This window comes from Ovis aries, chromosome 12 (genome assembly GCF_016772045.2).
Source record: "Ovis aries strain OAR_USU_Benz2616 breed Rambouillet chromosome 12, ARS-UI_Ramb_v3.0, whole genome shotgun sequence".
Lineage (NCBI taxonomy): Eukaryota > Metazoa > Chordata > Mammalia > Artiodactyla > Bovidae > Ovis > Ovis aries.
In genome coordinates, this window is record NC_056065.1 from 71,030,798 (window position 1) to 71,047,621 (window position 16,824).

The 16,824-nt window shown below is 45.4% G+C and overlaps 1 protein-coding gene across 1 annotated transcript in view; it reads left to right on the plus strand.

Annotated features, from left to right (window-relative positions):
- The window catches only part of INTS7 (integrator complex subunit 7), a 79,499-nt gene extending 77,876 nt beyond the window's left edge, over positions 1–1,623 (plus strand). The window contains exon 20 of the mRNA XM_004013905.5: positions 175–1,623. Coding sequence (XP_004013954.1) covers positions 175–462 — 288 coding nt within the window. The 3' untranslated portion in view covers positions 463–1,623. The remainder of the gene's footprint in view (positions 1–174) is intronic.
- Positions 1,624–16,824: the final 15,201 nt, after the last annotated feature.

Sequence of the window (16,824 nt, forward strand, 5' to 3'; positions counted from 1 at the left end):
TACCCAGCCTCCCTGCCTCAGTTTCCTCATTCATGAAGCAAGGATCATAGTAATACCTACCTCTTGCTTGTTTGCAAGGGTTAAACAGTGCTCTCTTATCACAAGGGCTGGCTCATAGCATACCCCTCTATACATGTCAGCTGTTGCTGTCATTTAACAATTTTTTCATTCCAGATACCCATTGACAATATGACCAATGAGATGGAGCAGAGGGTTGAGCCTCATAACGATTACTTCAGTACTCAATTTCTGTTGAACTTCGCCATTCTTGGTACTCACAACATTACGGTGGAATCTTCGGTGAAAGACGCCAATGGTATCGTGTGGAAGACTGGTCCCCGAACTACCATATTTGTGAAATCCCTGGAGGACCCTTACTCCCAGCAGATTCGCCTACAGCAGCAGCAGGCCCAGCAGCCGCTGCAACAGCAACAGCAGCGAAATGCCTACACGCGGTTTTAGCCACACAGCCACACAGTTAGAATGCGGAATCCATTTATTCATCGGTTTCTGTAATGTAACATTCTGGGGGAAAAAATTTTTTTTTCTAAAAAATTCAGTTTGAGAAATAATTGGGGTCCTAACCAGAAAGATTTTTATTTTTTCCTGACTGCTTCTCCTACCAAGCCCTTCATCTCATCTTTAACACTTTTGTTGTTTTGCTATGATTGCTTTTATTGTGGCTGAGTCTTTTCTTTTTCTTTCAGGAAAAGTCACATATTGGGATCATTGAATTAGTAAATTTGACTGCTTTTCTACCAAAATATATCACATGCTGCCTGACATAGACCTCTAATTCTGAGCTAGGCCTTGGGAAATCCTAGTTCTGATCAGTAGGTGCTGGGTTTACCCAGGGTATAGACACAGAGTCCTCCCATAGTTGGTTGGAGTTGAAAGTGTCCCCTGAAACATCTGGTCTTGTGGGTTCTGAGCGTGACTGGTCTGGCAGAATTGAAACATCCTGCCATATTATTTCAACTATTTACCTATCTTTTCCCTGCTAAAGCAATATTAATTTATTGTTTCAGTATTTAATTGACCCAAACAGCAGCTAACAATTACGTAGAAAGATTGGAAATTAATAATTTGTTTTTTCTAATATGTGTGTGATTATATATAATACAGACTTTTTGTTTGTTTCTTAAGAGTGAAAAAATCACCTGCATTTAGTATCTTAATATTTTAAGTTAGGAGGGCAGATCCTTTCCTTTGATTGGTTTAAGTTCTTCTTGGCACGTTAGGTAATGCTAGACTTGATCGTCTAGAAATAGCAGTCTCTTTATAATACAACCTCTGTGACTTGGAATGCTCAGGGAATAGATGTTTTCCGGTTAGGCCAGAAAACCCCTGTTTTTTCTGTTTCAATACTGGTTGAAAACCATTATAAAAGTAATAATAATAGACTTTCTTGTCTGAGCACAGTGTCCTAAATGTCATTTAACTGTTCCTTACTGATTTGGGATCATTCAGTGCTTTGGGATCATGATTTCTAGACATCAGGGATCACAAGATTGCAGACATTGCTGATATGGGCACTTGGGCCGGAAGCTGCTCCCAAGATGAAGCGCAGGGCACATTCCTAGAAGTTTTCTTTTAAAATAAATCTCTCAATTTCTTTGCTCATTTTGTCTTTCTCTCTTTAAAGTTGACGTTGGCTTAAAGGAGGGGTAGCGTTTAAAGGAAAGAATGAATTTACAGGATTTGTGTGTATGTGTAATGTGTGTGGGAGGGGGGTGGGGGGGCACGTGGAGCTGGTGAAACTGATTGGCAGGTAACTTGGGTCCTTCTAAGATCTCTTGGCTTCATGAACGGTTGTCCCAGCGCAGCACTTCTGCCAGTGGCCTGGCATTGTCATAAAATGTGTGTAAATCCACAGTGCACAGGTGTGACCACGCCTCAGAACGCACGCCTGGAGACTTGCCAGAAGAGAGTGGGGATGGGTGTGGGACCGCTCAGCCTCTGCCCTGTGTGGAGGAGCCTGGGTCCCACTGTGAGCTCTGGTGAGTGAGCCCAGTGAGCTGCGCAAGTCATGTCATTTCTGTAGACTTCAGTGTCCTTGTCTGTAAAATGACTGGATTAGAGGGGACCTCTTGAGTACAGTCTAGAGTTCAGTTATCTAAAAGACTAAAGACCAAAAAATGTTCCTTGAATTGGGGAAAATCCTTTTTTTTTTTAAGTGGCTGTTTTTAGAATGAAACTTTATAGAATGAAACTTTCAGGTTTCTGATACCATTTTGAGGCAGAATTGTCCAGAAAAGAAGCAAATTTTGTAAACCAATTCGTGCAATTCCTGTATTTTATGTTCTTGAAAGATAGTCTTTTGATAGCTGTAGTTATAAATGCATTGATTTGGTGCACTATAGAGTTGCTGGCACAATTGGAAAGGAATTACTAAAATAAAAACAAATCTAGTTTGGAGTAAAAAGTAACTCTGGGAAGCAAAAAAATGAGGCTATTTTATGTCTCTTAGAATCAGATTTGGGACACTTCAATTTTATGGTTGTTTTGATATCTACTGCATTTTTGTCATCAACTCTTAAACAGTTATTTAAGGTGAAAGGAAACTGTTTATAATTTCAACACTACACTAATAAATGAAAAAGAATACTCAAGGAAAGATGCAGAAAATTCTGGAAAGATAAACATGCTGGTTAAATAGTGAACATGTTCCCTGATAAGAGTGACATAGGGCACTGGCCAACTAATCTAGGAAGGCAGGACTGATTTTTCTCAGTGTTCAGTGATTTTGCAATGTAACCTGGTGGCTAAGAGCCCAACCTCTAGAGCCAATCCAAATTCTAGTTCCAGATTCTAACCCTTATCTAGATTGGTGGCCTCAGACAAGCTACTCAATCTCTCTGTACCTCGGTTTCCTTATTCCCCAAATTGGGAAGCATAGTAATGCTTTATGGGTTAGGTGTGAGGAGTAAGTTAGTTAATACAGAATTAGGGGGGGTTCCCTGGTGGTCTGGTGTTAGGATTAAGCGCTTTTACTACGGAGATCTGGGTTCCAATACCTAGTCAGGGAACCATGCCACATGCTACTACACACACCACATGGCCAAAGTACAAAAAAAAAAATTTTTTTTAATACAAAATTAACATATATAAAGCGTTAAGTACATGCTTCGCACATAGTAAGCAGATATATTGTTGTTCAGTTACTCAGTTGTGTCCAACACTGTGACCCCGTGGACTGCAGCATGCCAGGCTTCCCTGTTTTTCACCATCTCCCAGAGTTTGCACAAACCCATGCCCATTGAGTCAGTGATGCCATCGAGTCAGTGATGCCATCCAGCCATCTCGTCCTCTGTCGTCCTCTTCTCCTCCTGCCTTCAGTCTTTCCCAGCATCAGGGTCTTTTCCAATTAGTCAGTTCTCCATATCAGGTAGCCACAGTATTGGAGCTTCAGCTTCAGCATCAGTCCTTCCAATGAACACCAAGGACTGATCTCCTTTAGGATGGACTGGTTGGATCTCCTTGCAGTCCAAGGGACTCTCAAAGAGTCTTCTCCAACACCACCCTTCAAAAGCATCAGTTCTTCAGTGCTCAGCCTCCTTTCTGGTCCAGTTCTCATATCCATACATGACTACTGGAAAAACCACAGCTTTGACTATACAGACCTTTGTTGGCAAAGTAATGTTTCTGCTTTTTATTACACTGTCTAGGTTTGTCATAGCTTTTGTTTAGTATTTTATTTATTCAAAGTTAGAGTTACATTTCCTCTGCTAGTAAACACGTTTTAAGCTATCTTCCCTCATATTCAATTCGGGTACATTGATTAAGAACAAAATAATGTTGGCCTAAACAAAATGAAATTTCTGTTTACTTGTTCAGTCGCTGGGTTGCCTCTGACTCTTTGCGACTCCATGGACTGCAGCATGCCAGGCCTCCCTGTCCTTCACTCTCAGAGTTTGCTCAAACTCAAGTTCATTGAGTCGATGATGCTATTCAACTATCTCATCCTCTCCTGTCCACTTCTCCTTTTGCCTTCAGTCTTTGCCAGCACCAGGGTCTTTTCCAGTGAGTTGGCTCCTCAAATTTGGTGGCCAAAGTACTGGAGCTTTAGCTTCAGCATCAGTCCTTTCAGTGAATATTTAGGGTTGATTTCGTATAGGATTGACTGGTTTGATTTCCTTGCAGTTCAAGGGACAATCTGCTATCTTCGTCTACTATAGTGCTGTTAAGTACTATTAAAATATTTAAAGAAAGGGAATTCTCTAGCAATCCAGTGGTTAGGATTCTGTGCTTTTAGTGCCAAGGGCCTGTTTGGGGAACTAGGGTCCTATAAGCCATGCAGTGAAACCCAGAAAAAAGAAAAAATATTTTATGTATTAAAAGTATATAAAGAAAATTATGAAGTACTTCCAACAATACTGATTGTCTTTAATGTTGATAGCAATAGTATATAGGTTATTTAGAGATTAAAGTACTGTTGTAGTCTGGCTTGAACTGGGAGATCTTGTGATGTGACTTTCTTGCTCAAACCAACGAAGGTAGCAGGTAATTTGCAACTGGAGGCTATCGATCTCTTCACACTGAAGCATATAGTTCAGAGAAGAACAAACCAGGCAAATAAGATCCTCAGTGTAGAGTCCCAGAGATACCAGTTTAAATTCTAAAGACTCATTTGCCATGGACCCTTGGGTAGGCTACTTGATCTTTCTCTGTTGATATATGCCAGTAGTATAAGAATAAGGAGGCCCTGTCCCTGGGTGTACAGTGTATGCAGTGCTATCCCACAGAACTTTCTGTGATGATGGAAGTGTGCCAAGTCTGCCCTATCCAGTATAGTCACTAGCCACATAGAGCTGTTGAGTATCTAAAATAAGCCTAGAATAACTGAATCATTTATTACTTTTAATTCAGTTAAATAGCCTCATGTGGCTACTGCCTTTAGAATTGGACAGTGCAAGAGTAGTAAGGGAAGAAATGACCGACTCAATGGACATGAGTTTGAGCAAGCTCTAGGAGATGGTGAAGGACAGGGAAGCCTGGGGTGCTGCAGGCCTTGGGGTCACAAAGAGTTGGACACAACTGAGCGACTGAAAAACAGCAAGGTTTCTGGATATGGCGTCTACGTTAGGATTCTTTGATGAACCAAAGCTTTTTCAAAGTGGAAGAGTGTGGATGCCGAAAAAGACCATGGGGGTTTGTATGTTTGCTTTGCTTCTGATAACACAACACTAGTGCTCAACCATCCAGTCCACTTTTCTGAAATGTGCCTTGAATTTAGCCTTTATCGGTCACCGACATTAAAAGCATGATGGGAGTACTGAAAAGTCCAAAAGTCCGGTGAATTGGCTTAGATTTCCGACCAACAGCTCTCCAGCAGGTTATGGTCTTCCTTTCCATATCTTGTGCAACAACACAAAGACCTGGGCTGTGTGTGTATTTTATTGGCTTAAGTAGCATTAGTTAATACCCACTGTCCTGTGGATATCCACTGTCTCTCCCAGTCCACTCATTCTATGAGCAAATTGCTATTTAGTTGTCACTGAAATTTAAACAGTCATGGCTTTTTTTTCTTAACCTACCAAGATGTGGAGTCATTGATTTTCACATTACAATTGAGAATGCTGCGTGTAAATTTATTTTTTTTCCAAATCTTTTATTTGCAAAACATTTTTTCAGTCTATCTTTTCCCTTATGCCATGTTTACTCGCTAATCTCTCCTAGTTCTCTCCTGCACAGTCATGTTTGTTATCAATGATTGTCCTCTCTGCTTATTATTTAGGTCCAGCCTTGGTAAAATGATTTTGGGGATTGTTTTCTTTACAGATCGTGACTATGAGTCTAGCTTTTGTCTATGGATACTTAGCTGGCAGGCTGAGACTAAAAATATTTTTATTGTTATTTTTTAGTAAAATTATAAAGATGAGATAATATAAAATGAAACAGTCAGGAAGATGAACATCTACCCAGTGCCTCAAAGTCAGATTATAAGCAGAGAAGAAACACTTCTACCTTTTGGTTTTCTCTAGAGATTTCGTTTGTGGGTTTTTGTGGAGCTGGTTTGCAGCTTCCCTGGTGGCTCAGTGGTAGAGTCACCTGCCAGTGCAGGAGATGTGGGTTCCATCCCTGGGTGAGGAAGATCCCCTGGAGGAAGGCATGGCATCCCACTCCAGTATTCTTGCCTGGAGAATCCTATGGACAGAGGGGCCTGGCAGGCTACAGTCCATTAAATTGCAGAAAGTCCAACGTAGCTTAGAAACTAAACAACAATTTGCAGATTATTTGTATTTTAAGGAAAAACATTTAGAAGACTGTGACAAGTAAAATAGTACTGAGTTAGACTAAGGAGTTTTGAGAAGGTATCTGTTTAATTTTCCTGTTTCCCAAGATCACGGAAGGTGAAAGTCAGCTGCGCTGCCTCCGTCTCCACCACTCTCACCCCTGGCCCAGCCCACTGGAAGCAGCAAGGCCAGTGAGGCCTTCTGTTTATGCCACCTCACCCTGAGATGAGCGAACTGACGGTGAATTGTTAACACTTGTGTCCCCCATCCTTGCGTTCCCCTCCCCACCCCCACCCCCAGCAAAAGCAGCAGGTCCTATGATCAGGAGGGTTAGTTCTGAAATCGCCCCAGCCCCCTCCCCCACTTGACCAGAGAAGTAGATGAAAAACCTACCGTAGAAGCGCTAGTTGGAGAGGGGGACTTTGCTGGGTGATCCTGACAAAGCCAGGCCCTGAACTGGAGTGAGAAATGCAAAAATCTGACAGAACGCTCAAGCAACTTGTAGACTCATTTGACAGAAAAGGCCTATTTTTAGAAAATGTGGAGAGGGCATTATAAACGCGATAGAGCACAGAAGATGCAGTTCTGAAATTCTAGTAGCACCCTCCATTACATGTAACAGGGCAGGCACTTAGGTAATTAGAAACTGGCCTTCATCTGGCATTTTCTCCTTTTCCAGCACTTGGAATGCAGTGTCCCTTCCTCCTCAGGGAGCCTCTTTTTGACGTCATCAGAGACAATTGGGTGCCTACTACTTGGAATTCTGCCAGAGGGACAAAAGAACCTTTAGAACAAAGATACACCCCTGAAGTGTGAAGTTACTATTTAGCCTCGAGGAGACAGGAGCTTATACTCAGAATTAAAGACTGTCTCCTGTTGCAGAAACTGCTGCTGCTTCTGGCCAAGCGGATGGAGGACATGAACCCCTGAAGAGCACATTTTTCAAGGTATCAGGGCATTAGGGAGAAATGACTTCGATTGCAGAATCACTTAAGCAAGATCAGCTCTATCCTGCTTGGTGGTTACAGTGTCCCCTGGGGATGCTCCCGAGCGTGTTAGCCCTGCCTTGAATTGTCTCTCAGGGAGTGAGTGCGTCTGGAATCTCCTTGAGGGCCCTTTGCACAGGAGAGGGCTCACAGCTCACTGTGTCTGTCCCAAGCCCCATCTCCCCCTGCCGTCTCTCTGCACCGACCAGGTTAGCTGATGGAAAGCACTTTTTCTTTCGTCCTGAGCTCCAAGGTAACTCAGCTGATATCACAGGGCCCTGCAGTTCAGTCAGCATCATTTGTCCATTTGTCTGAGCTGGAGTTCATGAACTCAGATTTCCCAATCTATGCAAAAGGCACAGCCAACAAGGACACAAACAGTTTGGGAAATGGGGTCTTTTATTTATTCACCAAATGTTGATTGAACACGTACAGGGCACCGAAACGGAATACAATCATGGACAACCTCCCTGGGTTCATGGCCATGCCACTCCTTGTTTCTGCACAGACCGTGGGAGGGGAGGCGGCAGGAGACCCACTCTGGCCTTGATTCTGTTGGATGGGCCTGCGCTTCCTCGGTAGTCAGTCATTTTCTCCAGGGGCAGAGGAAGGTGTTCAGACATGGCCATCCAGGTCAGAGTCGCTGCTGTTTGCTGTGTGGACTTTGGGAAAGCTCTCTCAGCCTGAGTGTCTTCTCGTTGGCATCTAACCATCTTCCAAGTTCACTAGGCCTTTCCTTACATCCCAACTAAGCCTCTCATGGCAGTCTTAACCTCCTGCTTCAGTTCTCTGTGTTGGAAGGGATGGAAAGCTCCCCAAAACCTTGGTCATGGGGAAATAACTTTAATCAAAATACAGTCTCCCTGACCTCAACTACACCACTATACCACTTTGAAAACCCCATCCGCCCCTCCAGACCTAGCAGAAACCCCAGCCAGACCTGGTGCTCTCTGCCTCCATCTGTGACCAGAATCAAACCCAGTCTCGTGGATGTTCTCCTGCCTGACCCTTGGGGCTGGCGTGAACATGACCAAACGGTGACTAAAGTTACCATGTCCCATTAATGGGAACAAACAGCTCTCTCCACTGTTCCATGCCCCACGTCAGCCCCCTTGGCTATCCTGTGTCTCTTGACTCTCATAACATCTCTTTGAGCCATGGCTTCTTCATCTGTGAAATGGGATTAATACTTAACAGTTGAAGAGTTATGAAGATTAATGGTAATAAATAATACAGGGATAAAACCAGCTGCTGCAAGGCCCACCAAACATTGGTTGGCTTCTGCATTTATGATGGAGTGGCTGGTGTTGCCTGGCAGACCTGGGAATACCAAGGAAAGAAACCTCAGCCTTATAAAAACAGGTTTCAAAACATCTCTGCCTTAAAGATGATGAGGACTCAAAAAGGAACTAAAATTTCTCAGACTCAAGATGAATTTATGCTTTTCGTGTGGGAGGACTTGAAGACATTTACACCTGTCGGGCTTCTCTATCAACACAAACCTTGAGCCCCTGGGGGAGGGAAAAAATTGGAGACGTGTTTTCGGCTTCTCTGTCATTCAGACTTATTTAGCAATTGCAAAATAAATGGGCTTATATCCAGAGTTAGTCCTTGCCAACCAACTATTGTGCATAAGCCCCATAATTCACCAGATACCTCCCACCCGACCCAACTTCCCTACTCATAAGGGTTTCAAGAGTTTATCATTACCCACAAACATACAACATGAAGCTAGGAGATTTATGGATAAAATAGCAGGAAGATGTTTAGGTTGGGTATAAAGAAGAACTTGAACTGTGAAAATAATTACTAAAAAAAGAAAGCATTTGGACTATCCTGTCCAGCCAACAGCCTCACTGGAGGCAGGGGGATGGACTGTCTGACCTTTTGGTCCCACTCCATCAGCGGGATCTCTTGCAAGTGGCAGACTCCCGAGGGGTGCGAAGGTTCTGCCTGGGGGACCTGGGGTGTGGCCCAACTCCCCACCAAGCACATGACCTCCGGACAGAGGGCTCAGGCGTGGCTGCAGATATAAATAACCCTCTCAGGACTCTTTCTGTCCTTTGAGCAAATGCCTCTGGCCACTGTCCAGAATGGGATCAAGGGAACAGGACAGAAGTGGGAGGAAGTTGGGGGAGAGGGTGGGGACGGGGTGGGCTTGACAGTGGAGAGGAGAGGGATGGTAGAGAGGTTCTGTTTTCTCTCACCTCCTAAGTGTGTCTGTGTGTGTTCGTGTGAGATGTGTGTCCAGGAGGGAAGAGAAGAGGGGAGACTGCTTCACGGTGTTCCCTCCCTCCTGTTTCTATTGCCATTGTCTGAGTTCACAGCCTCCTTGAATCTTCCTGGAATATCACTTTCACTTCCTGTTTTTCCTGCTGCTAGGGTCTGCCTCCTCTGAGTCATCCTTACTTCCCACTGCTTCCCGGTTCACCCATCTGCTCCAAAATCTTTATTCCCATTGGCTACACTAAATAGTCCAGATTCTTCGGGCTTTGTGCTCAGGCTCTAAGTTGTATCCAACTCTTTGCAAACCCATGGACTGTAGCCCACCAGGCTCCTCTGTCCATGGGATTCTCCAGGCAAGAATTCTGGAATGGGTTGCCATTTCCTTCTCCAGGGGATCTTCTCCACCCTGGGATCGAACCCGCATCTTTTTCTTAGCAGGCAGATTTTTTACCACTGAGCCACCAGGGAAACCCCTCAATATATCTGAAAAGACTCTCCATGGTGAGACCCCAGCCAAGCAGCCAGGCCTTACCTCTTGTCACACTTAAATGTACATCCAAGCCTGTAATAAAATTAGCTTCCTGGGCCTCCCACGAGCTCGGTTTGCACACTCTCACCATCGTGACTGTTCATACTTTCCCACCACCTGAATACCCTTCTGCATCACTGACACCCCTGTCCGTCCCTGAGTGTGCTGCCTCTCCAGCCAGGCACAGGTCTCCCCCACGTCCTGTATCGTGTTCAGCCTTGTGTGGCGCAGTTAGGCTGCCTGACCCTCGGGGCCAGCGTGACAGTGGACAGATAGGGGCCAATATGACCGTGCCCTACTGATGAGGACAACGGCTACCTTCACGGTCCCACCCCTCGTGACTACCCTCCAGCCGCCAGCCCTGGTTCACACCCCTGCATGGGGCAATCCTGACTACTACACCTGCTGACTCAGTGTTCACCCCAGAGACAAGGCGTGTAGGCAAGAACAGTGTCAAGGCAGGAGCACAACCCACTGGCATTGCAGCGGCCCGGTGGGGCTTGGAGTGCAGCTCAGGCTCTGATCTGATGGAGCCAGAGCCTAGACTCACTAGAAAGAAAACAGCAAAAAAAAAAAAAAAAAAAAAAAGGACCACTCATCTGTCTTTAGACACCTCCACTCTCCTCCAGCACCAGCCTTCTGTTGATCAGAATTTGGAATGTGTTGTTGCTCTGGGGGATTTGGGTTTCACCGTTGCCAGCCAACTCCTTCCCTGTCTGCCTTCTTCCCTCCTTCCCTTTCTCTTCCTCTGCCTTCCTCTTTGCAGGTCTGATTGAGTACCTGTTATGTGCAAAGCACTGCAGCAGGGAGCATCCTGGCTCTAAGGAAGCTTTGGTCGGTGGTGTCGGCTTGATCCTTGCCTGTGAACAAGGTCAAGGTGCTGAGGTGCCAGGGTCCACCGAGATGAGACTCGAGCGGTCCACCGCATTGTCCTTCTCATAGACTGAGCTCGTGCGTAAAGAGCTGCCTGAAAGAAAGGCCCTGGGGGCGGAGGAGGCAACGGAAGATGCCTTGGAAGACACAGGCCAGGAGAGGAAGCGGAGGCGGCCATGGGTTCTCACCGCTCCGATCCAGCCTGGCCCCAGCGCGGCGGCAGGCAGATCTGTCTTGCCGAGTTCCTCACTGGTGCTTTCACTCCTCTGCGGGTCACCTATTAGGTTTCTGTCAGCTTATGTTTTCCTGTGGCCTCCTGCCCCCATCTGCTTTCATCTACAGATTCTACCCTCTGAGCTCTGGACCACAGACTCCCTTCGGATGGCTGGACCTGTGATAAGTAACCTTGGGAGTCATTCAAGACTGTGGGGGTTTTTTGCTATATGTACCGACAATAAAAAAAAGAACAGCCCAGCTGAGTTCCTGCCCAAAGTTCCCTGAGCTGCCCTTACATTCCTATAATGCAGTGAAATATTCATCTTTGTGCTTTTCTTTTGGACATTGCCCAATGTTGAGAGGGATCTGTAGTCCCCTAAGGAGAAGTGGAGGGTTAAAGCAATATGCCAAGACAAAACAAAACAACCCAATGTTCCGTTTTTTAACATACAAAATGAGATACTGAGAATAAAAAGGGATAGCATTTCGGCTATAAAAATAGAAGGGAGAAAGAACAGTGAGATAACCACGGCTGCTGCTGTTGACCTTCTTATTGTTCCCTGAACCCCAAGGCATTTCACACCTCCGGGCCCTTGTCAGCACTTGGCATTCAGTGTGTGATGCTGTTTTCCCCATGGTTCTCCTTAGCAAGCTCAGTCCACCTCTGAAGACTTAGCCGGGTCGAAAGTCTTCCTTTCCAAGAAGCTCTCCCTGAAAGTCCCACAGGGCTGGGTGCTACCCTAGCCTCCTTCTGGGCTACTCTCTGCTTATTTATATATACCTCCCTGCTTTCATAGCTGTCCTCTCCTGTCTAGACTATGAACAACCAGCGGGAGGACTGGGAGTTTATCTTCGCATGCCTGCTGTCCAGCTTGTGCCCAGCACAGAGTCGGCAGTCAATCAAGCTGAATTACTTAATGCAGAATTCAGCTTCTAATGACGTAGCCTAACTATAGCTTCTGGTCCTAGGAGCCTAGCCACTGAGAACTAATCATAAATTCAAGCAAAACCAATGCTGGACGTTTCTGGTCCTCGGCTGAATCACTCAGCTGCTTAGGTGACCCTAAGCGATGCCGCAAAGGATGCGGCACCCTGGCAGCCTAAGGACTCTGCAGCCACCGTCACGGGGATGCCCTTCCTAGGCTAGTGGCCTCACCTAGACCCTGCAGCCTCCGAGGAGCAGTCAGACCTGGGCTGGGCTCCTCTGGGACCAAGGCGAAGCTCTCTCGTCACTGTCTCCGGTCTTCAGCCTCTCTGTTGTGTGGTTGTGGGTCCTAATTAGAAAGCTTTTAGAGGTTCCTGGAAGGACTGTTACTGTTTAGCAGCACAAAGGGTATTATGTCACAGTGGTAGAAGAGCACGGCAAGGAATAATAAGGGTACTTATTCCCAGAAGCACATTGATTTAAACCACAAAAGCTCCTTGGAATAGGGCTTGAGGATTGTAAAAAGCCTGAGCAATCAACAACCCCTGTGGGAGGGGAGCGTATGCCAAGCTACCGCTGGAGAGTTCATTTGGTCACGGTAGGCGGGCCGGTTGTGTCCCTCAGGTGTTCTCACTTGGGTGAAATTTCCCTGCTGGAAGGAGCCCAGCCTATTTGCGGGTTCCGGGGAGAAGTGGCTGTTAACTTCCACACCCCTGGCATAAGAAGTGAAGACTTGGCCTGAGCACAGCTCAGTTCACTTTTTATCCTCTGTAGGATGAGGACAGTTCTCCAGGCAATGGAAACGTCATCACCACCTTTGCTTCTACAGTCTGTACAGCAGAAAAGTCATCTGGGTCACACTTGGACCTGCCGTTGCTGCCCCTGGTCAGCAACTTTGGCAAAACTGCCAGACACTCTGTTAGCAAGCTGGTCATTCTGGAGTGGAAAACTTATGCTAAAACATAGCTCTCTGACAGTAGGAAGGGAGAATCTACCAAAAAAAAAAAAAAAAAAAACCACACATACACAGAACGATAGCTCCTGGAAGAGATAGGCCCCTGGGCTGATGGCTCCAGGGTTTCCGCTCAGGAAGGTCAGTGGGTCCTTGATGGCTGAAAGGGGTGGGCATGGGAACCTGCTTGCTGTGTTCGCACAAGAGTTTAACTGAACTGGGAAAACCTCAGCTATTCCTGAGAAAGAAGGAGGTGAGTGTGTGCAGGCATGGGGTGCTGGTGGAGGTGAAGAGGGAGTGGGTGAAGCCCCCAACCCTGCTCTGGAAGTCAGTACTAGGCATGGATAAAGATGCATCCTGGATATACATGAAAGAAGCATTTAAACATGGGAGTGGGCGTCTGGGAGCTTAGCCTCTGGGGCCGGCTTTGCTACTAACTGATCAGGGCAGGTTGTTTTCCAATTTAGCCCATGGTGCTTCAGGAGGTTCTGAAGACCAATGTAGGACAGGATGTGTAGAAAACCCAAAAAATCCTTGTCAAAGCAACTTCAAGTAAAGACCTCTGCTTACCTGATTTACCTGGTCAGGCCCACCTGCCCCTGATTTTAATGGCCTGGCAAAATCCAACCAGCTCAAATACCCAGAGGAGTTGTATACCTGGGAAACGTATGTGGACAACAAAAAGAAGAGGTGAAAATAACTAAATCTGTGTGACTGAAAGAAACCCACATTGTTTAATCATAAATTTACCTGAAAGTGAAGTCACTCAGTCGCGTCCGACGCTTTGCGACCCCGTGGACTGTAGCCCACCAGGCTCCTCCGTCCATGGGATTCTCCAGGCAAGAATACTGCAGTGGGTTGCCATTTCCTTCTCCAAATTTACCTAACCAAACACTGATGTGATGTGACATGGCATTACACACGACATGGGATGATAGGTGATAAAATATGATGTGTTGGCTTCCAATTTCCTTCTTTTTAAAAAAATAATAATAATCCTGTCAATTCTTAAAAAATTTTTTTAAATTAATTTATTTTAATTTGACTGCCTTGGGTCTTAGTTGTGGCCTGCAGATCTTCACTGCAGCACGTGTACCTTTGTTGCGGCGTGTGGAGTCTAGTTCCCTGACCAGGGGTTGAACCTGGGCCCCCTGCACTGGGAACCACCCGGGTCCAGTGTTCCTTCTGACTAGGAAATTAGAAAAGCCTCTTAATCAAGCATGACTGAGAGACGGGTAGAGAGGTATAGGATTATACATAGAAAAAGAACAGAGCTCAGAGTATGCCCCACAGTGTGTGCACCCCCAGTCTGCCGCTTACTCGTTGTGCAACTCAAGGTACATTCCTGGAGATTACTGGGTCTCAATTCCTTCATTTGTAAATTGGAGAAAACACAACGACCTCACAGAGTTGCTGTGAGGATTAAACGTCAACACAGAGAAAGCATGGAGCATTGTAGATGCCCAGTACCGGCCTGACGGATTCTTGTTGGCAATATATCCTTCCTCTGGCAAGTCCCCAGTTCTCCCAATCCCCCCCACCATCCATGTCTCTTGTCAAACTGGGCAGCAGTGTCCTGTTAAAAATTTAGTGTGCCTGGGACTTCCCTGGCAGTCCAGTTGTTTAGACTCTGCCCATCCGATGCAGGAGGCGCAACTTTGATCCTTGATCAGGGAACTAAGATTTCACAAGCTGTTTTGTAAGGTGTGACCCAAAAATGAAACAGAATAAATAAATGAAATTACATTTTAAAAAAAACCACCCAAAGACACATCATAATTAAAAACAATTTAGGGTGCCTAACTCTGTCTGGAAAAAATCATATTGTTAGACACTTGTCCCAGCTCTTGGCAGAGTCCCAACAGAGGCCTGAGTCACCACTCCCAGCTTCAGGCTGCAGTGATGGGACAAGTGGTACACGGCCATAGGGCCCCAACTGAGGGAGGGGTCAAGTAAAGTCAGTGGGATTTGATGGAGACAAGCAAGGGTCAGTTGCCTGAATTAGAGTTGACTCCTCACGTTGCTTCCAAGCCTGAGATGTGTGTGTGTGTGTGTGTGTATGCACACTCAATCACTCAGTCATGTCTGATTCTTTGCAACCCCATGAATTATACCCCTCCAGGCTCCACTCTCTGTGGAATTTTCCAGGCAAGAATACGAAAGTGGGTTGCCATTTCCTCCTCCAGGGGATCTTCCCAACCCAGGGATCAAACCCACATCTCTTGCACCTCCTGCATGGGCAGGTGGATTCTTTACCACTGTGCCACCTGGGAAGCCAATGCAATATGAGAGACCAAAAAGAAAGCCAAGAACCATCAAAGAACACCTACAAGGGGTGGTAGGAAAAAAAACAATGACTAAAGAAGCAGTTGTTGTAGAGGAACAGGAGAACCAGAAAAGTATACTATCATTATGAGCAAAAAAGAGCATCGAGAATATGAAGTGTGCAACCACCATACTGAATATTGTGCAGCAGCGATGAGCGTCCTGTGTAAACCTGTAGCCTAATTTCCAAGGCTCTCTTTCTGTTCTTACAAAGCAACAGTATTAGGAGAAATAGGGCTATTTTAAGAACCACTTAGGACAAGAAAAGGGACCTTGAAGAATTCTCATGTTCCTAAAATCCTGAAGACATAGACTGATACAGAGGTCAGAGGCAGGCTGCAAGTTGCCATATGGCACCATAGCAAAGCGTAGAGCAGGCAGGCAACTGCAAGTTAGTCCTTCTGGGAAACTGGTAACATCAGTTTAAGAAGGAAGCATGGCTCACCTGCCTTGCCTAGAACACTGGATGAGAGGTTGGAGTCCTAGAAGTACCTGACTCACAACAAACAGTCCAGGGCAAAATTAGAATTGTAAGAATTTAAGGATGAGGTAATGAAGGCAGAGAGTCAAGTCAGGACTGAAGCAACTGAACACACGCTGAAGGCAGCAGCGTTCGTTACTGTTTCCAAGCATTTGACGAGGGATGGAAGGAGAGCTTGAAGACTAATGAAATGGATTTTTGTTGCTTTTTGTGTTTTTAACTTTGATCTCTCAGTGGATTGAGTGGGTAGAACAGAAATGAGGAAGATGCAAGATAAGAGGATAATTAAGGAGGCAAGAGTCTTAAGCCCACAACAGAAGAGGAAATCAAGATTGTAAGTGGGAAGTTTAACCCCCCCAAAAATTGTCTTTATTTTTCTAAAATGAAAAGGGAAGAGAAAGTATGAGTAGAGAAACTGTCCAGGTAAAGAGAATGAAGTTAGGAAGCAATGATTGTTTCATTTTCTCAGAAAAGAAAGCCTCAAAATCATCTGAATGAAAAAGAGTAAGAGTGCTTCCAAGCCTGAGATACCATGATTTTTAAATCTTTCTCTGTTTACTTCACTAATTCGTACAGACCAGCCTAGACTGGTTCTAGAGAGAGAGACCAGGTGACTCAGCCAAGGTCATACGTTGAGCAATGGCCAGACTGAGATGAATAGCTCTAGCTTGTGAACCATTATCATGAGCTGGCAGAGATCTTAAGCCTATACCAGTGGAAATTTCAAGTCTATACATGGAGTGCCCAATGGGTCAACAGCATGTTGATTTTTAAAATATTCCTTGACAATTCTCGCATCATATAGTTTTGCTGTTAATTCATTTTTAAAAGGTTTCTTTGGCCTCTACTATAGGTGACACACAGTGCCCAATAAGTCATCTTGTAGAGTATTTATTTCCTTCTCTAGTGACATTTCCGGAGAAGGCAATGGCACCCCACTCCAGTACTCTTGCCTGGAAAATCCCATGGACGGAGGAGCCTGGTGGGCTGCAGTCCATGGGGTTGCTAAGAGTCGGACACGACTGAGCGACTTCACTTTCACTTTTCACTTTCATGCATTGGAGAAGGAAATGGC